The sequence below is a fragment of the Anomaloglossus baeobatrachus genome, chromosome 6 (assembly GCF_048569485.1).
Source record: "Anomaloglossus baeobatrachus isolate aAnoBae1 chromosome 6, aAnoBae1.hap1, whole genome shotgun sequence".
NCBI classification, from domain to species: domain Eukaryota; kingdom Metazoa; phylum Chordata; class Amphibia; order Anura; family Aromobatidae; genus Anomaloglossus; species Anomaloglossus baeobatrachus.
The window spans coordinates 524,955,419-524,976,500 of NC_134358.1; the positions used below are offsets into that span (position 1 = coordinate 524,955,419).

Sequence of the window (21,082 nt, forward strand, 5' to 3'; positions counted from 1 at the left end):
TCTGTTGTAGAGGTTTCATTTCAAATCCAATGTGGTGGCATGCAGAGCCCAACTCGCGAAAATTGTGTCACTGTCCAAATATTTCTGGACCTAACTGTAAGTCGTGGTTCAGTAATGAAGTGTCCATGCAGTTAAAGAATATTGCAGGACACTTCATTATAGACACCGGACTCCCCGCAATCATACTCACCAGTGAGTGTGTCGGCCAGAAGCAGGGAGGCAGCGAGGAGGATACCTGCTGGGAGCACCTGCCGGAGATCACGGGAGGATCTGGGAGCCACGCAGACGTCCGGGGTCTGGTAAGTATGAGTCTCCTGGGAAGGGGGGGGTACTGCTTTTTTGGGGGGGAAACTTACCCCCAACCATGTTTCTTTAAGGATAAGACCTACTCCAAATATAAGCCCTAGTGCTTTTTTGGGGGAAAAAAAAAAGTAAAAGTGTCTTATTTTTGGAAAAACACAGTAGATGCATAAATATACACATTTCAAAACTTTTAGAAGTCAAGACACCATATTTCTCCTATAGCAGAGAGTGATTAGTGATTAAGGACAGCTCCTCTGTGCTAATGTGAATTCCACAACCTAGACAAAAAAATTAAGATAAATATTGGAAGGGTGCTGGTTCACCTGGAGTGGATCACTCTGCACCTTAATTTGTATTGTAAAGTCAACTATAAACTATACCTCAATAGGCACACATCAAGTGATTTGATTCCTTTTCATATCTAATTCCCTCACCATTGTAGTTGTTAAACAAAAAATGTCAATTGGCAACATTTTGGTTTTTTTTTTTTAACCCTTCAACTGGTTTAGGTCACTAAATTGATAGAGGGCTGTTTAGAGGAGGTCACTGTCGAGGGTGGTATTTGGCAATAGTAGACTCTTTGCTGTCCAATCATCTCTTTTACCACACAAAACCTATGACGTCAAAGGGGAATACCACCCTGGATCGCGAACTCCTTTACACAGCCCTCTGTATCGACTTGAGCTTCTTAGGCCTGATGAAGGGTTGAAAAACTCGAAACGTTGCTAATTGTCACCTTATGTTAAACAGCTACAATGGTGTAAAAATTGGATGTGAAAAGGAATTAATAAATTCACTTCAGCAGATTTGTGCATATTGGTGTGTAGTTGCAGTATATGACTTTACAATATAGTTCCTCTGTACTGTACCTCATCTTTAGCTGAGAAGGGTGATTCACCTTATGGCACAGTCTTAGGCCCCCTTCACACATCCGTGTCTCCGTTATGTGTTTGGTCCGTTTCCTCACGTGCCGGAGACACTGGCACACGTAGACCCATTAAAATCAAGGGGTCTGCGCTCACGTCCGTGTTTTGCCATGGACCGTGTGTACGTGTGCCCGTGTGCTCCACACGTAGACATGTCCGTTTTTCTCCAGCATCACGGATGTCACACGGACCGCATGGATGTGATCCGTGTGACACGCACCGGAGAAAACACACATGTCTGTGAAATAAAAATAATTTCTGTACTCCCCTTCTCCAGCCCTGCTGTCTCTGCCTCTGCTGTTACTTGCTTCCGACTCCAGCTCATTATGCTCATTGCATAATCACTTCACTGCGGCCGGAAGCAGCAGCAGCGGGGAGTCGTTAGGACCGGAGACCACAGATCAGCACCACGGACAGCAACGCCAGGGACAGGTGAGCAGAAAGGATAGCACACAGAGAACACACGTGTGCCATAAACACGGCACACGGAGGGCAATACGCACCTTTGACACGTCTGTGAAAAACATGCGTGATTTTCACGGACATAGGAAAGGGGGCCTTACACTGGGACCACTCGGCAGGGACCAAATGTGACTGCTGGATGGAATTCACTGTTTTCACTGGCCTTAAATCTGTGTATGTTCACCCAGTCAACTGTAGAAAAGATGTGGCTTCTACTACTATACTACATTTTGTACTTGGGTTATTACAAATTTTGATATTTGGACACCTGTAAATTATCTATAATGGACAAGCCATTATAATGTGCTAATATTATGTCTAGGAGTAGAGATGAGCGGACCTGTGGAAGTTCGGTTCGGCGGGTTCAGCTGGAGTTTAGATAAAATTCGGTTTGGGACCCGGACTTGACCTCCTGAACTGCAAAGAAAGTCACTGATTGGGCAGCTCGGGTCTCCCCCATATGTAGCCAGCCATAAACAGATCACTTCCGGGGTCAGGTGGACGGGGTTTTTCCAAATTGTTTTTTTTTTTTTTTGTTTGGTGCACACTACATCCGATCACGCTGTTATTACCCCCAGTGCGAGCTGCTCAAAAACCGATTGCTGCTCGCAGTGAGCCGAGCACCGAGCGTTCCCGAGCACAGTGACACTCGAGTGAGTGGGGTTCATTCGTAAAGCACCAGAACTCTGGGTTTTATTTATTTTTTTTAAAATAAAAAGTCTGTTTGGTCCAAACACCGAAACTGAGGTTCGCTCATCTCTATCCAGTAAGGTTATAAAGTCAGAACACCTTCTAGTAAAACACACACCATTGTCCCAAAGGCTTATTACAATAACCAGATGAAAAGGCCGGTTTTCCCTGTTTTCGCTCCATTATTTTTCATTTATGAGTATACTGCACTCTATCAAACCTTCGTCATATCTGACTATCAAAGCAAAACCGTGCTTCTTTCCATCATAAAATAGTTGTGTGGAGTAAGTACGGTTTTCAGCACAATCCTTCTCCATCCGCACAAAGTGTCCTTGGCGGCCGTGGTGTTTTTATTTCTTCTTTAAGGGAAAAAATAAAACCTTGCCTGACTTTCATCTCCATGTTGTAAAGGCCTGACAGTATACAGAATCCTGGGTCCCCCTCCAACAGTTCCCCGAGCTTTGTGTAATGCTGCAGCGCACGATAACTTTCCAAGCTGAGTAATAGCATTGTCACTGCGGGAGGAGAGGAAAGCACTGCTTTTTATAAGAATATTTGGGAAATCGCAAGAATGAATCACCGGCTTAGTAAAAAAAAAAAAAGTGGCTATTCCCTTGTTGTGTGGCCAAATTGGCTAAATTGACTGTTCAAGGAGTTTCCTGAGTTTCCTCCTTCATTCGTTCCTTAATTATTGAAGACAGTTTTATTGTATGCTTCTTCTATGAGGTCATGCCACATGACGCGTACGATTAAATTGGTAAAATCTCCCCGTCTTATCAGCACCGAAACTCAAGTACTGAGTGCACTTGTTGTAAAAGAGGCGTCTCGTGCCAGGTTTTCTTGCATGGCTTTTATTACACTCATTAATGTAGATGTCTGTAAAGCTGCTCACTTTCTATCAGAGCAGCCATGTCTGGTTTAGTGTATACACCAACAGTGAGCGTTAGGCTGGATTCAGACAAAGCAGAAATTTCTAAATGGGTCTTCATGAATTCATACATTTTCTTCCAATTAAGGCTAAGTTCACATTTCCGTTGTTTTGCATCAGTCATATGCGTTGCTTGACGCATGTGACTGATGCGTTGTACAACGGATGACAAAGAACAGAATTCATTGTCAGACTCCGTTGTGTGCAGGGGGCGGAGTGCGAGGTGGGTGGAGCCGAGCGGGGCCGTGGCGCTGAGGACGTCAGTGCCGCGGTCTGCATGGCTGGGGACAGGTGAGTGTGTGTGTACATGCGGAGTGCGGGAGGGGGCGGAGCCGAGCGAGGAAGTGTCGGCCTCCCTGCACACGTAGCCGGGGTAAATATCGGGTAAAAACTAAGCAAAGCACTTTGCTTGGTTACCCGATATTTACCTTGGTTATCAGCGTACACTGCTTAGTGCTGGCTCCTTGCACATGTAACCAGGGTAAATATCGGGTAACTAGGCAAAGCGCATTGCTTGGTAACCCGATGTGTATCCTGGTTACGTGTGCAGGGAGCCAGAGAGAGCATGCGCAGCGAAATCCTACAGATTGCGCTGCTCAAAAAAACGTTACAAGCTGCGTTCCTTCCTCCCCGCGGTCAGTCGTTCCACGACTGATCAGTCGGGCGGAGGATGCAACGCAGCATCATCAGTCACAATCCGCCGCTCATACAAGTCTATGGGAACAACGGAATCCCCCAAACGGATTCCGTTGTTTACCAGAGCAGCGGATTGTGACTGATACAATTTAACGGAAGTGTGAACCTAGCCTAAAGCGGGCTTTACACACTGCGATATCGGTCCTGATATCGCTAGTGTGGGTACCCGCCCCCATCTGTTGTGCGACATGGGCAAATCGCTGCCCGTGCTGCACAACATTGCCCAGACCCGTCACACATACTTGCCTGCCCGGCGACGTCGCTGTGACCGGCGAACCACCTCCTTTCTAAGGGGGCGGTCCGTGTGGCGTCACAGCGATGTCACTGAGCAGCCGCCCAATAGGGGCGGAGATGAGCGGGACGTAACATCCCGCCCACCTCCTTCCTTCCGCATTGTGGCCGGGAGGCAGGTAAGGAGAGCTTCCTTGTTCCTGCAGTGTCACACGCAGCGATGTGTGCTGCCGCAGGAACGAGGAACAACCTCATTACTGCTGCAGTAACGATTTTTGAGAATGGACCCCCATGTCACCGATGAGCGATTTTGCACGTTTTTGTAACGATGCAAAATCGCTCATAGGTGTCACACGCAACGACATCGCTAATGCGGCCGGATGTGCGTCACAAATTCCGTGACCCCAACGACTCCGCATTAGCGATGTCGCAGCGTGTAAAGCCCCCTTAACCCAAATCAGAATGGTCGAGTGCTGAGACATCATATGACTGACAACCACCCATAACTCTCATGTGAGTGTATAACCTGATCTATATTTTACATTATTACTTCACTATTGATCCAGATTTATATTCCCAGTTCTTAAGATACACTTTGTAGTTGGGTCTAACTTTACTAACCTGTAGATTTGTAATTCTTTTGACCCATTTTATGTTACGCACTGAATCCATGTTTCCAACCTTATTTCCTTCCAAAACTTCAAGTTTTGTTCCTCCCTAAAAAGAGACAACTTTGTATGTAGTCTGATTGACAAATAAGAACTACTTTGTTAAGACCTATGTGTCTCTGTGGTAACAGACTACAAACAAACCCTGTGTAGTCTGATCCTACTGTCATTCCATCTGCCTCCTATTAGTTGCTTACCTATTGAAAATCTTGTTCACTTAGTCAAAATCTGGACAATAAAGGCCCATTTACACACAACGATATCGCTAATGATATGTCGTTGGGGTCATGGAATTCGTGACGCACATCCGGCGTCGTTGGCGAACTCATTGTGGGTAACAGCTCCGAGTGAGTGTTAACGATCAAAAATACTCACCTAATCGTTGATCGTTGACACGTCGTTCGTTTTCAAAATCTCGTTGGTCGTTGTGGACGCAGGTTGTTCGTTGTTCCTGAGGCAGCACACATCGCTACGTGTGACACCCCGGGAACGACGAACAACACCGTACCTGCATCCTCCGGCAACGAGGTGGGCGTGTTGTTAATGCGGCTATTATTTGTTATTTTTTGCGTACAAGAAAAAAATAAATAAAACAGATCAATAATCAATAGGATGAGATTTTTTAAAAAACATCCTCTGCTCAGACTATCTTATAAATTTGCCCCCTCTGTGTACTGTGTAATGGCAGTGTCTGACCGCACAGGGACATGGTCTGATCATACCACAGCTCCTGGGCCGGGGCGGAAACAAGAGTATAAAGACATTACAACATTGTATCGCAGCTGATTCTTTTTTGTGGGGTAAAACACATTGTTTAAAAACAGGCAAGGAAATATTTTACATCACAGAAAGTAGCAGATATGATCCCATGCTGTCCTGTCTGTATACTTTTTTGCATCTGATTTTTTGCTCTTATTCTTTCTGTGAGTCAAAACATTTCCCTGCCTTGTTTTAAAAATGTTTTAATTCACAGAAACCAGCAGCTGTGATCCCACGCTGTAATGTCTTAATACTCTTTTGCTTCCTCCTTGGCTCAGGAGCAGTGGTATGATCAGACCTTGTTCCTGTATGGTCAGACACGGCCATTACACAGTACACAGCAGAGGCACATATATAAGATTATCTCAGCACAGGAACAGTTTTTTAAATGTCATCCATTTGTGGAACTTATTATTATTCTAGGATCTACCCTGTTTCCCCGAAAATAAGACATCCCCTAAAAATAAGACCTAGTAGAGGTTTTGCTGAATTGCTAAATATAAGGCCTCCCCCGAAAGTAAGACCTAGTAAAGTTTTTGTTTGGAAGTATGCCCGCCGAACAGAACACCAGGGCATGTTGTACATGGAAATAATGGTAGTAACAAGAAATTCTTGATAGGATTCACAGTTTGTTTATTATGGTTTGTGATGATCACTACTCTACAGTATATAATAAATGTTCATTTTTTTTTGTTTAACAATTAATGTGAATTCTTTTTCATGGAAAAATAAGACATCCCCTGAAAATAAGACCTAGCGCATCTTTGGGAGCAAAAATTAATATAAGACCCTGTCTTATTTTCGGGGAAGCAGGGTATTATTATTATTATTATTATTATTATTAATAATAATAATAATAATAATAATAATAATAATATAATAATATCGATTAAAATAAACTTTGTTGGTCAACTCCTTTAAGACTGGCTTTACATTTGCATTTATGGATTTACATTTAATTTTTGGACAGTAAAAGGGAAAGTGACAGAGATCCGGATCCATCACTCAACAGATATAATTTAGCCTGGATTAACCCATTGACATATAATACAGCCCTTAGTAGGTCAATTGAGCTTTTCACAACACTAGTAAAGCTGGGTGACACCAGCTATCATTTATCAGATGAAAAATTGAAATAAAGTAGAAAAAAATGAAAATAGAATGATTTTTTGCCAATTGGCTGATGAAAACCCCCTGATAGATTTGTGTGTATTGGTGATTTTCTTTAGTGCAATCCTGGTAAATGTAATGTGGGTTGTGCTGTGTTGTGGTCTTATACAGGATCACATTCGATTCAATTACATCATTCTTATAACCCAAAGAAATAAATCTGCTAATGTTTACAGGGCCCTTACGGCTTCGAAACAAGCAGAACACCAGGCCATCCTCTATTAAGCAAATCCCTCGACTGGCTTACTTCATGCCTGTAGTCCCTGGCTCATTGGAGTAATGGCTGTAATTGGGAGTCGGAGTACATGCCGGAGGTGTTCTACACCTAGTACAGGCCAAGCTTGGCACCGCCGCGCGTTCAGCTCCGTACACTGATTCTCAGCCTGTGGCCCAATTCTCTACCAGGGATCCCCAGAGATCTTACAGATTGACTTTTGGCAGCTCCGGCCGGTAGTCTGTTCATTCTCTATCATAGAGGCAGATTTGATGACCGATGAGAACAGTTTGGCCCACTTCTTGTCTGCCCAATTTCCTATGAGCCTGAGCTTTGAAATCCCAGACATTTTCCTGTTTTAAAATTGCAGCAATTGTGTATTTTATTTATTTTTTTTTTTTTTGTTGAATGTTTAGATTTCAAAACTAGAGATGAGCGGATCCGTGGATCTTTGCTTCGGCTTAGATAAAGTTTGGTTTGGGACCCAGACTTGACCTCAACCCCAAGGGAAGTCACTATTTGGGCAGTTCGAGTCTCCGCCTACATGCAGCCTTCCATAAACCGATCAATTCCGGTGGCGTGTGGTCGGGGTTTTTCTAATTTCTTTTTTTGTTTGGCGCACCCTACATCTGATCACTCTGTTGTTACCCCCAGTTCGAGCCATTCAAACACTGCAAGCGGCTCGCACTGGGCTGAGCACCGAGCGTACCCGAGAACAATGATGCTCTTGTGAGTAGTTTGCATATGTATAGCACCAGAACTCCAAATCTGAAGTCTGTGTGTGGCACCGAACACCGAACCTCAGGTTCGCTCATCTCTATTCAAAACCACTGAAAGTTGAAGACTTTGAATAACTTTGATCGTATCTTGATATTGGTACAGGTCAATGGGTGGAAAGTCACCATATGAAGTTGATGTGGAAGTGTAGAAAACGGGCAAGCGTAAGAATCTGATCAACTTTGACAAGGGCCAATTATGAAGGCCACATGGATAGGTTATTGCATCTCTACAACACATTAGGTCATGTGTGGTGTTACTACCTACCAAAATTAGTCCATGGAAGGACAACCATTGGTGAAACAAATACAAGTTATTTGGTGAATAAGACTAATTTATGTTGGTAGGGTGTGAAACAGTGCAAGACCTAAAAGGTTAGTCTCATCATCACTTATGGTTAAAAATCCAAAGTCCTGGTTAAAAAAAAATCATCAATTTGCAGTTTATTCCTTATTCGAAATACTCTTTGATTTCAAGAATGGAAGGATTTTTCATTTTATTGTTTGCAGCTCGTCTAGTTTATTGGCCAAGACTGTGGTTGATCAGCAGTAGCAGAGATGAGCGAACCTGATGTTCGGTGTTTAGTTTTTGAGCTGAAAACAGACTTTAAAAAAAAATAAAAAAAAAAATTCGAGTTCAGAGATTGGGTGCTTTACGTATGCAAACCACTCGCATAAGCCACTGTGCTCGGGTACACTCATTGCTCAGCCCAGTGTGAGCCGCTTGCAGTGTATGAACAGCTCGCACTGGGGGTAACAACAGCATGATAGGATGTAGTGTGCACCTCCCCAAAAAAACAAATAAATGGAAAAATCCTGCCCACCCTTCCCTGGAAGTGTTCACCTTATGGCTGGCTTCATGTGGACGGAGACCCGAACTGCCATTCAGTGACTTACATTGGGGTTTTCGTTAAGTCCGAACCCATGGAGGGTTGGTTTGGCTACACCCACCGAACCGAACTTCCACCGGTTCACTCATCTCTACTAACTAGCTCTTATTAATAGAGCTTGTAAGCGCTGATCTAAAGCTGACCAGCTGACAGGAGCGTACAGTCCAGCCATCTTTAGTACACCTCCAGTTTTCCTCCAAAGCTGCTTCTGTTTGCAGTCGTGCTGCTGGTCCGAACTGTCAATGCTCAGGAGCACACTGCTCCCGCAGGGAGCAGAGGAATAGTGCACACTTGAAAATGAAACATGAGACTTATCCTTTTAGGCCGGTTTGACACATCCAGCTTTTTGCTAATTTGACGGATGCGGCGCACGCCAGTACAGTATGATACAGTACAGTGGCAGCGCTGCAACTTCCGGGTCACATGCTCCGGTCACATGGAAACATGTAACCGGCACTTGTTGCGCTGCCACTGTACTGAATACGTTGTACTGTCGTGCGCCGTATCCGCCAAACCGGCGAAAAGCCGGATATGTGAAACGGACCTTAAAGGACTAATATCTGTGGTGAGGAGGAAGAAGAGGTATTGTGGTGAACCCCATGCCTTAGCTGGCAGAGATATATTGGCAACACAAAGGGAACCTACGCAGTATTCCATGGATAATCTACACTTTCTGTAAGATTGGTGTGTGTCATTTTGATAGAAGATTCTCTGCCAATCCCTTCACTGGCTTCCCATTGCCCAACGACTCCAGTTCAAAACCCTAACCATGACATGCAAAGCCATCCAAAACCTGTCTCCTCCCTACATCTGTGACCTAGTCTCCCGGTAATTACCTACACGTAACCTCTGATCCTCACAAGATCTCCTTCTCTACTCCTCTTCCCACCATCGCATCCAAGATTTCTCGTGTGCCTTCCCTATACTCTGGAATGCTCTGCCACAACAGATCAGACTCTCGCCTACCTTGACAAGCTTGAAAAGGAACCTGAAGACCCACCTCTTCCGACAAGCCTACAACCTGCCGTAACCCTCAGTCCTCTATAGAGCCACACGACCAGATCTACCCTCACCTACTGTATCCTCACGTATCCCTTGTAGACTGTGATCCCTCGCGGGCAGGGACCTCTGTCCTCCTGTTCCTGTCTGTGCCTTGTATTGTTTGATTATTGTACCTGTCCCTATTTTGTATACTCCTTTCACATGTAAAGCTCCATGGCGCTATATGGCGCTATAATAATAATAATTATTATTATTAATAATAATAATAATAAAAATAATAATAGAAGATTTCATGCAGAAGGAGAAATCAAGTATTTATGACAATATATGTATTTTTTTGGTGGTGAACATTAGTGATTTCCCCAAGCCGTGCAGATGGCAGTGCGGACCCCAGACTGGCTGGTTTGGAGCAGTGTACATTACAAGCCCGGTGTTTGCTTTGTCAAGTGTTAATGTGCGGCTCCTATCAGGGGGTGTTATTTTAACCTGTCGTTTGTAGCACTATGCAATTCTTACATGTCCTGGTAAATTATGATCCTGCAGGAGCTAATGTACAAAACAATGTTACCTTTGAAGCAGAATGATCTGTTCATCTAGAATGATGATAAATTTCCTCGCCTCTGACTGCCTGGAATTAAAATGACAAATCAGGCTTTCTATTGAGTGACCGAAGGACAGGGGGAAAAAAAATGATCGCCAGACAAGGCAATTCCCTGGCCGCTCCGTTCCTTCTCGCCTTGTCTTCTCTGTCTAATCGCACGTAATTATTCCTTCCTTGATTTAAGTGCCGGTGCCACAATGAGGTGCATTTCACCGCACACTTACTTCAGGATGATAATTGGCCCCTTCATTTAGAGGTGATGGACTTTCGGTGGGATTCAGACTCACAGACCTTATAAAGTTTGGGAAAAAATTTTGACGTAGATAAAGTGGCCTAATTTGCGGCGTCGCTGCAGGAATTTACAAATAATATCTCTGTTCTTTTTAGGAGAAAGCTGCATAAATCGGGTAAATCGAAGTGGCCTCGCTGGATTTCTACGGTTGACTCTCAACTTGTCTTCTCCCTGTGCTGCTGTTGTGACCATCTGCAGCCATGCCAGCTTTATCGACGGGCGCTGGAAGTGACTCGGGTAAGTGTTGAGTGGTTTCCATCAACTTAAAAATATCTTTCGATGCAACCATTTCGGTATAACGATCAACAGAGGTCAGAATGGTCAAACTCCCATAGGTTGGACGACATCAAGCAATATATCTTCAAAGTCTTCAGTGAGACCACCCTGTCATGTGTCAGCATCATTGCTTCCATTTCTGAAGATCCCAATACACATTGGGCACACAAAGAGTGAATTAAGTATTGAACACATCACCAATTTTCTAAGCAAATACTTTATTTTTTCGGTTTATAAGACACACCCCAAATTTAGAGGAAAAAAAGGTAAAAAAAAGTGGTCCATCTTACAATCTGGTAGTGTCTTACCGGGAGCGGGCGGCGGCAGTGGTGGAGCAGGATCACAGGAGGCAGGGGCAGTGGTGAAATAAGGCGATGCTGCGGGGGCTGTGCTGTGCTTGGGCTGCAGGCCGAGGGCGTTGTGCTGTGCTGCGGCTGCAGGCGTCATCCTGAAAATGTCATAACAATCACTGATCTTGGGGAGACCAGCTAGAGAAAACACTGCCAGAAGCCAGCAAAGGCACTCAACACCGTGAAATCCTAGTTGCATTGCCCCCTGGGAAGTATGCAAATCAAAAAAGTCCATGGAGCCTCTGTTAGGAGTCTCGACACGGAAAATAGCCAGATATCCCTCCGGGAAGGACCTAGCAAAGCAGTGGCTCTTTTGGGAGACAACCATAACCACCATATTAAGTGGCCCTTTTAGACAATATCCAACTCTTGACTAGTTTAAAGCTATGACAAGGGAAATACCAAGGCCAGGTATCCATCCACAGACAGCTGTTTCGGGGTATCGCCCTTCATCAGTGTGGAGTAGGATTCTGGCCAGGTGGGAGCAATGCCTAGTAGACCAATAAGACATAACAATCACTGATCTCGGGGAGACCAGTCAGAGAAAACACTGCTAACAGCCAGCGAGGGCACTCAACACAGTGAAATCCTAGGTGCATTGCCCCCTGGGAAGTATGCAAATCAAAAAAGTCCATGGAGCCTCTGTTAGGAGTCTCAACACGATCAACAACAAATGAACGATTTGTATAAAAGAAATTGACTTTTATTAATTCTAAAACATTAAAAAATAGACAGGATGTCTCAAGAAAGCAAGCCCCTCAAGGGGTAAATATGTATCAAAGATTATTATTATATTGGGAACACCACATCAAAAAAATCACATAAACATCACCCTGTCCGTATACAAAAGGGTTATAGTAGCATTTATAAGGAAAAAATAATAAATAGTAACAGGTAGTGTGTTATAAGACAAATACAGTGGCTCATAAGAACCAAAGAAAGCTAACAATAACAAGAATTACCTACAGGGGATCAATAGACACAAATAATGGCTTACTACACCCTCTCCAACGCACGTTTCGCACTTGTAGCGCTTCTTCCAGGAGTGAGCTTGAGTGAAACATCCTGTCTATTTTTTAATGTTTTCTAATTAATAAAAGTCAATTTCTTTTATACAAATCGTTCATTTGTTGGTGATTTAAAACATTCGGATTATGAAACGCACCCTTCATTTTCTTCCCAAATTTTTGGGAGGCAAAGTGTGTATTATAATCCGAAAAATACCGTGCATTTCTAATGGTGATATTGACGTGAATTTCTCACCAGATGCCAGTGACAACCCCTCCAAAAAAAAATCAAACATCCATCAACCATGTGATGAAGAGAAATGATACAGGAAAAAAAGTATTGAATTCATGAAGAAAGAGAGGTGCAGAAAGCAATAGAAATGACATGTCATGACACCAGCTGAAATCTAGCAGTAATTAGACAGAAATCATGCCACTAAGTGAAAATAATATCAGCGGGGTCAACTGATGGCCTATAAAAAGGTGTATCATTACCAAGGTGCCACACAAAAAACATCTCAGGATGGGTAAAACCAGTGAGCTGTCTCAAGACCTTCATAACCTTATTGTTGCAAAACATACTGATGGCACTCGTTACAGAAGAATTTTTAAACTACTGAAGGTTCTCATATCTGATAAGAAATTCATGTCAATAGCATCTTTAGAAATATAATAGAAATTTAGTTATTTCACCCACTGTACACTGGTCAAACCGCCGATATTGACAAATTTAGCGCTCAGACAAATGATTGTTGGGGGTGGTAAGGATCAGGCACGTCACTTTTCGGACTGTCAATCCTTTTGATCTCTTAACAGACAAGCCACACCACCAGAGGTTTCTTAGTGCTGTTCTCTCATGGAGGGCAGAGGAACGCTCTGGAAGAGATAGCCGACTGTTCGGCTGTCAGCAATGTAAAGTGTATGGCGGAGCTTGAAAACTGATGCCAGTAGTACGGGGAGGACGCTACTATAGGATGTAGTAACATGGAAAGCTGCGTTTAGTGTTTCAAAGCAATCTCATTTACTCTATTTCCGGTCTAGATGATGAGAGGAAACATAATATATTCAGACTTTGTTTTCTTAATGCCACAAAGCTACAGCAAATACATGCCGTCCTGCTACGACTGGCAGCATGTGTAAGAAATACCGCTTCAACCACAGCAGATAGGGCGTGCTGCTATAGTGATAAAAGAGGCAGCTAGCCATAAAACGTAGGATTAAAGCACAACACGAGAGCCAAAAGCCCTACAATTCTTCATCTGTATCTCCAAGCCACATTCTCAGAAGCTTTGCTCCATATTTATCTGTTTTGACTTTTTTATTGCCAAGGTCCATGACTTCGAGGCAAAGGGAGTGGTGTATAATGCAACACGAGGCGCTAAAACTTTTTGCTAAAATTTTTGGCATAAAGTAAGTTGAATATCCGGTAGAATCGAAAATCTATAGCCTGGAGCATTTTTATGGTTTAATACATTTTTATCTATTTTTCAAAAAGGAAAAATTTTAATTAATTTTTTTTTTTTTTTGAACAATCTGGAGCTTTTTAAAGAGGTTATTCTCAATGTGCCCAGGGGGTACAAATAAAATAAAAAACAATAAAAAAAATCCTAACCTCTTCTCCCTGACCATCATTGTTCCTCTGTGATTGCAAATGTGTCACCCATCAGTCTCGATTATCTAGAAAGTGCAGTGACTTGACTATGTAATCTTATGCTGAATGCGGAGGAGCGACCTCGATTTGGGAGTTGAGTATCAGGTTTTGCTTTATTTCTCTACCAGCATCCAATAAAATGAAATCTGTCACCAAGTTTTTGCCTCCTAATCTGGGAGCAGCATAATGTAGGGACAGAGATCCTGATTCCAGCGATGTGTCACTAACTTACTTAGTGTAGTTTTGATAAAATCACTGTTTAATCAGCAGTTGATTATCATTAGAGGACTACTTAGCGTGCTGCAGGTAGTCCAGCATATTCATGAGCTCTTGTATAACTGCTAGATCTGCAGCAGAGAAAACATTGTTGTCATTTTGATAAAATCAAACAGCTCAGTAAGTGACACATCGCTGGAATCAGGGTCTCTGTCTCTACATTACGCTGCTCTCAGATAGGGGGGCAAAAACCTGCTGACAGATTCCCATTTAGATTAGCTTGTAAGGTAGGGAACAATCCCTTTAAGACTTTATTAAATTAGGTGGCAATATTCAACTAACTGTAGCCCAAAGACTCAATGATGTGTAAAGAAAACTGAGCTTAAGGCTAGGTGTACATTTCCGTTAAATTGTATCAGTCACAATCCGCGGCTCTGGTAACGAACGGAATCTGTTTGGTGGATTCTGTTGTTTCCCATAGACTTGTATGCATGGTGGATTGCGACTGATGACCTTGCGTTGCATCCGCTGCGCGGCGCATCAGTCGTCTTTGTACTGACCGCCGGGCGGAAACAACGCAGAATGTAACGTTTTTGGGGCCGTCAAAATTAACGTACCGCGCAGGAATCTGTCGCCATCCATCAAGCTTGCAATATATGTCTATGGTGCTGGATTCCATCGTAATCCGTCTTACGACTGAATCCAGCGCTGGTTTCCGTCATGCTCTACTGAGCATGCCCAGCATGTCTGGCACGCCCACTGGGCTGTCCCAAACACAAACGGATCATAACGGATCCGTCAAAAAACGGCCGCACAGCGGATGTAACGGACGCAACGGATCAGTTTTTTCACAGCATTCCTGTGAACGGAATCCTGTGAAAAACACATCTGTTGCGTCAGTTGACATCTAAAAAACGACAGATCCGTCGCTGACAGACCTGATGGATTTAAAACAATGGAAGTGTGAACCTAGCCTTACTTAGTTTCCCCGGGACCAGTGTTTTGTCTCCACCAATGCCCCGATTTTTATTAATTGGCTGCAGTGTTAACGGCACATGGACCACTGCAGCCAATCACTAAGCTAAGCATCTCAGTGGATGTAGACTGCATGGGCCCCTTAGCTCAGTTATCAGTTGCAGCAGTGTTTGTTTTGTTTTTTTAGCGATCACTTAGCTTATAGGCTAAAGTTAGTTAACTCATTTTAATAAATCTCACAGACCTGATGAAACTGATGTACTTACTGTGAACATCTATGTTGGCATAGCTATATAATCTAGATATGAAGTTGAGCAATTTGTGAGTCCAGCAAGATCTCATTTGAATTTCAGGCAGGAAATATGCAGCCGCCTTAACATGCATTTCCACAGAATGTACACCAGCCTCATCAGGTTTAACGACCATATTTAATAATGTATGCACCTTATATTGTGAAATCTGGAGATAGATCCACTTTGATTACACTACCCAAAGATTAGACCATTTTAGCAATCATCTGTACATGAATATAGAGCTGCTGCTGAGCTCAGTGATTGGCTGCAGCACTGTTTTTTTATTTCTTACATATCACTGAGCTTAGTTGATAAAGCTGTTGTACTTATTGTGAAAATCCATGTCAGCATAGCTATATAATTTTGATATTAATAGGAAAGTCCAAGAAGATATAATTTAAATATCCCATTTGTCACTTTTGGAGTGCGCTATGTGAAACTTCGGCTTGCGCTGCAGTCTGACATGCACTGTTAGGCGGCTTTCACACTACGTTTTTTTAACATGTGTCATGAACGTTTTTTTGCTGTAAAAGTGGATTCTGTTTTTACAAAGAAAAACGCATGTGTTATTTTGCAGGATCCTGCCACTTGAAGTTTATGGGCGGGCATTGAAGTCATGTGATCGGGAGTGAGGGGAACTGAACGTGATAGACTGGGAGCCGGCATCTGACAGCTGCAGACGCTGGTAACCAAGGTAAACATCGGGTAACTAAGCGAAGTGCTTTGCTTGGATACCCGATATTTACCTTGGTTACGAGCGTCTGTAGCTGCTAGGAGCCGGGCTGCCTGCTCCCTGCACACGTAACCAAGGTAAACATCGGGTAACTAAGCGAAGCGCTTTGCTTGGTTACCCGATATTTACCTTGGTTACAAGCATCCGCCGCTCTCAGGCGGTGGAGAGAGAGAGGGAGGGGGAGAGAGGGAGGGGGAGAGAGGGAGGTGGAGAGAGAGACTGATCATGCGAGGCTGGTTTCTGGGCATGCTCAGTAGAGCAAGCAGGATCCTGTCTATCAGCATGCCAGCGTTCACATACGTTTGCGTGCAGTATAGTCAGGATCCAGCAATTTGCAGTATTCGGACGCAGCTCAAAAACGCTACAAGTAGCGTTTTTGAAAAAAGTTAAAAAACTGCAAGTCTCTGGATCCTCACTATAACACATGTGAACGCAGGTTGACACGAGTCCATTGCAAATGCATTGAAATGAAAACACATTTGCACTGGAACTGTTTTTGCGTTAAAAAATCGTTCATGACGCATGTTAAAAAAACGTAGTGTGAAAGCCGCCTAAGCTGTGAGGTTTTGTATAGACAGGTGTGCGCCTTTCCAAATCAAGTCCTATCAGTTTAATTATACACAGCTGCACTACAATGAAGGAGTAGAAGCATCTCAAAGAAATGGACAGCATGTGACTTAAATATGAGTGTCTGAGCAAAGGTTGTGAATACTTACGACCATGGGATATTTCAGTTTTTCTTGTTTAATAAAGTTGCAAAAATTTCTACGTTTCAGGTTTTTGGTTTTTTTTTTGTCAAGATGGGGTTTAGAGTGTACATTAATGAGGAAAAAATGAACTGTTTTGAATTTACCAAATGGCTGCAATAAAAGGGTGAAAAATTTAAAGGGATCTGAATACTTTCCGTACCCACTGTAAATAAACGTATTTATTAGCATAGATAATGTTGCTTTTTTTTGTTGTTTTTTTGTTGAAGTGCACTTTCAGTTAATGGCAGCATTTACTCTTTTTGGGTTGGAATCTTTTGGCATGGCACATCTAAAATTAGCAGTCTTTGCACCCTCCTCTTTGCAGTAGCGCTCCAAATCTGCCAGATTGCGAGGGCATCTCCTATGTTCAGCCGTCTTTAGGTTAGCTCCTTTACTGTTGCTGTAGGTCTCTTGGCAGCCTGCTGTCTTCTTCTCTTTTCATTTAAGTTTTGAAGGACCTCCAGTTTTAGGTAAGGTCAATGTTGAGCCAATTTTAAGCTATTTTTTTGATGGCAGTCATCAGTGTTCCATGGTATGAAAAACACCAAAAGACACTGAGCTGTAACAAAATGTTCAGTAAACCTGCAACATTACAAGCATGAGAATGTCAGCCTCAAGACTAGACTAAAAACAAAGAGTAAAATTGTATGAAAAACACCCTGACTATAAATAAATTGCAAGTGCTTAATAACAGGGTACTTAGTATATACATTTTTGCAAAAAGGTAATTAGCTGTCCCACCTCGTCACGGTGTACACATCTGGGACAGTCCCTAACCAATGGTATAACTAGTTTCTGTACCCTTCTGCTGACTGAAAACTTTCAACAATGAGATCCCTTTGCTGCATTGTCAGCTGTTTACAGATCAGGGTTTTTGCTGTAAAATTCAACTAAAGTGACTCTGTCAGCAGGTTTTTCTATTTTAAGCTGAAGCCAGCATACTGTCAGGGTTAAGACAGAAAGTTCAGGCATGCCTGTGTTGTCACAGTCCGATCTTTTGGGGGTTTTTTTTAGCACCTGGACAATTATCATTGCTGTGGCAAGCTGGCTCATGCCATGTTGTTCAGCACACGCCCTCCTCTGAATGACACCTCTTAGTACATCCTCTATAGAGAGCCTGGTGTAGGCTGGGACAGCTTGCTGGGCTCAACTACACGACTAAAGCTAAAAATGCACCCAGTGATCTAAGGGACAGATTGTCCGATTCAGAATCTCTTTGCCTACATCATGCTGCTCTCAGATGAGGTAACAAAAACCTGCTGACAGATTCACTTTAACTGCTATATTAATTTATTCAGATTGTGTTGTGAAATCTGGTGATAGATCAACTTTAAGTCTATGCTGTCTAAGGCTATGTGCCCACGCTGCGGATTTACCGCGGATTTTGCCGCGGATTTTCCGAAAATCTGCAGCAGCGGCACTTCCAAGCCATTTCAATGGCATTTTGGAAATGCTGTGTCCATGCTGCGGATTTTTCCGCGGCGGATTTGCCGCGGATTTTGATCCGGAAAAATCTGCAGCATGTCAATTATTGTTGCGGATTTTGGTGCGGATTTTGGGTATAGAATGGGGAAAAAAAAAAAATCCGCGGCAAATTCGCGGTAATCCGCGGCAAATCCACGGCAAAAATAAGGTGCGGATTTGCCGCGAAAGTCGCGGATGTTCATGCAGAAAAATCCGCAGGTACATTCTACCGTGGACACATAGCCTAAAAGTTAGATAGTTTTAGTAGCTTAATAATTAATATATTGTCTGATTAAGCGTCCTCGGCACTGCTCATTACTCGATTGAGCATCGGGTGTTCGGGTACTCACAGAGTTCGTCTGACCAGCTTGAAACAAGTACCACACACACGAGCATTTTAGTGCTCACCCAGATGTTTACTCTTTCTGGGTTCAGTCGCTTGGACGCCAACGATCCCTAGGTCCTGAGCCTGACATTCCTTTTCGGTTCACGACTGTGCATCCTACTTGGCCTCATATAATTTATTCAAACTCTCCCTCACTATGGTCGTGCTTTTAAGGAGGATTTGGGACTGTTGCCAATGTTCTAATGATCATGATCTTTACAAAGGCACAACCTCTTTAATTAACAAGGACAATACAAGAATTCTAAATCGGTGCTGATATAGTCTTAGCAAGTAGACTGGTAGCATCCGTTTGTTAATTTATACAGTTGAAACCAGAGGTTTCCCTCCACTATCTAAAAAGACACATCTGCAGGTTTTTCTCACTATCTGTCATGAAATCAGAATAAACCTTTCCTGTTTTAGGTCAATTAGGAACCAAAATTATTCACATTTGCCAAATACTGAATAATGAGAGAGCGAGAATGTTTTAAGGCATTTTAATTACTTTCTGCAAACTCAAAAATTTACATACACTAAGAGTACTATGCCTATAAACAATAAGGGATAGCCCATATGATGATGTCATGTCTTTGGAAGCTTCTGATAGGTTAATTGGCAACACTTGCATTAATTAGAGGCACACCTCTGGATGTATTTTAATGAACACCTGAAACACACTGCTTCTTTGTGTAGCATCATGGGAAAGTCAATTAAATCAGCCAAGATCTCAGGAAGATAATTGTGGACTTGCACAAGCCTGGTTCATCCTTGGGTGCAATTTCCAAATACCTGAAGGTGCCTCATTTATATGCACAAGTACAAACAAGATGGGAATGTGCAGCCATCATACCGCTCAGAAAGGAGACGGGTTCTGTGTATCAAAGATGAATGTGCTTTGGTCAGACATGTGCATATCAACCCAAGAGCAAAAGCAAATGACCTTGTGAAGATGCTGGCGGAAGCTGGTAAGATTGTGTCATTATCCACAGTGAAACGAGTACTATATCAATATGGGCTGAAAGGCCACTCTGCCAGGAAGAAGCCATAACTCCAAAAGAAATATAAAAAAGCAAGATTAATGTTTGCAATTGCACACAGGAACAAAGGCCTTACTTTTTGGAGACATGTCCTGAGGTCTGTTTGGTCATAATGACCATCGTTACATTTAGAGGTAAAAGGGAGACGTTTTGAAGCCTAAGAACACCATCCCAACTGTGAAACACGGGAGTGGCAGCATCATGATGGGGGGTTGTTTTGTTGCAGGAAGGACTGGTGCACTTCACAAAATAAATGGTATCATAAGGAAAGCAGATTATATGGCAATACTGAAGCAACATCTGAAGACATCAGCCAGGAACTTAAAGCTTGGGCTATTGGGTCTTCCAAATAGACAATGACACGAAGCATACTGCCAAACTGGTTACTTAGTGATTTAAGGATAACAAAGTCAATGTTTTGGAGTGGCCATCACAAAACCCTGATCTCACTCATATTGAAAATTTATGGGTAAAGCTGAAGAGGCCGGTGCGAGCAAGACGACCTACAAACATGGCTCAGTTACACTAGTTCTGTCAGGAAGAATGTACCCAAATTCCTACCAACTATTGTGAGAAGCTTGTGGAAGGAGATCCAAAACATTTCACTCAAGTCATACAGTGTAAGGGAAATGGTCCTAAATTAATGAAATGTATGTAAACTTTTGATCTTGCCGAAAGTAATAAAAATGCCTTATAACATTCTCTCTCCCATTATTCTGGTATTTGGCAAATATAAATAATTTTGGTTGCTAAATAACCTAAAACGGGAAAGGTTTATTCCGATTTCATGTGAGAAAATGAGAAAAACCTGCAGATGTGTCTTTATAGATAGTGTATGTAAACTTCTGGTTTCAACTGTGCATAAGTTTCCAGGAGGAGTAAAAGAGTAACTACACAGTATTATGAGTGTTAAGTAACAAAATAATGCTCCATTATTATTCTTTGTGAAATATTATTATATACTGCAGTAGGTGAGTCAGGACAGCCAAAGGGTCTTGTAAATGATAGATTCCACTATCGGGTTCTTCACAGCGTGGTACATCAGCTTCCGACAGGTATTAAACATAGGGAGCGTCTTGTAGGGGGAGCGTCTTGTAGGGGGAGCGTTTTGTAGGGGGAGAGTCTTGTAGGGGGAGAGTCTTGTAGGGGGAGAGTCTTGTAGGGGGAGCGTCTTGTAGGGGGAGCGTCTTGTAGGGGGAGCGTCTTGTAGGGGGAGCGTCTTGTAGGGGGAGCGTCTTGTAGGGGGAGCGTCTTGTAGGGGGAGCGTCTTGTAGGGGGAGCGTCTTGTAGGGGGAGCGTCTTATAAGGAGCATGTTATGCCTGACGTCCCTCCTCAGT

General features: G+C 43.0%; 1 protein-coding gene across 3 annotated transcripts in view; it reads left to right on the top strand.

Moving 5' to 3' along the window:
• MPP7 (MAGUK p55 scaffold protein 7) overlaps positions 1-21,082 on the top strand; it is a 534,209-nt gene that overhangs the window by 217,044 nt on the left and 296,083 nt on the right. For all 3 annotated transcript variants that reach the window (XM_075315522.1, XM_075315524.1, XM_075315523.1), the window contains exon 3: positions 10,704-10,845. In XM_075315522.1, the coding sequence (XP_075171637.1) occupies positions 10,809-10,845 (37 nt within the window). In that variant the 5' untranslated portion in view covers positions 10,704-10,808. The remainder of the gene's footprint in view (positions 1-10,703; positions 10,846-21,082) is intronic.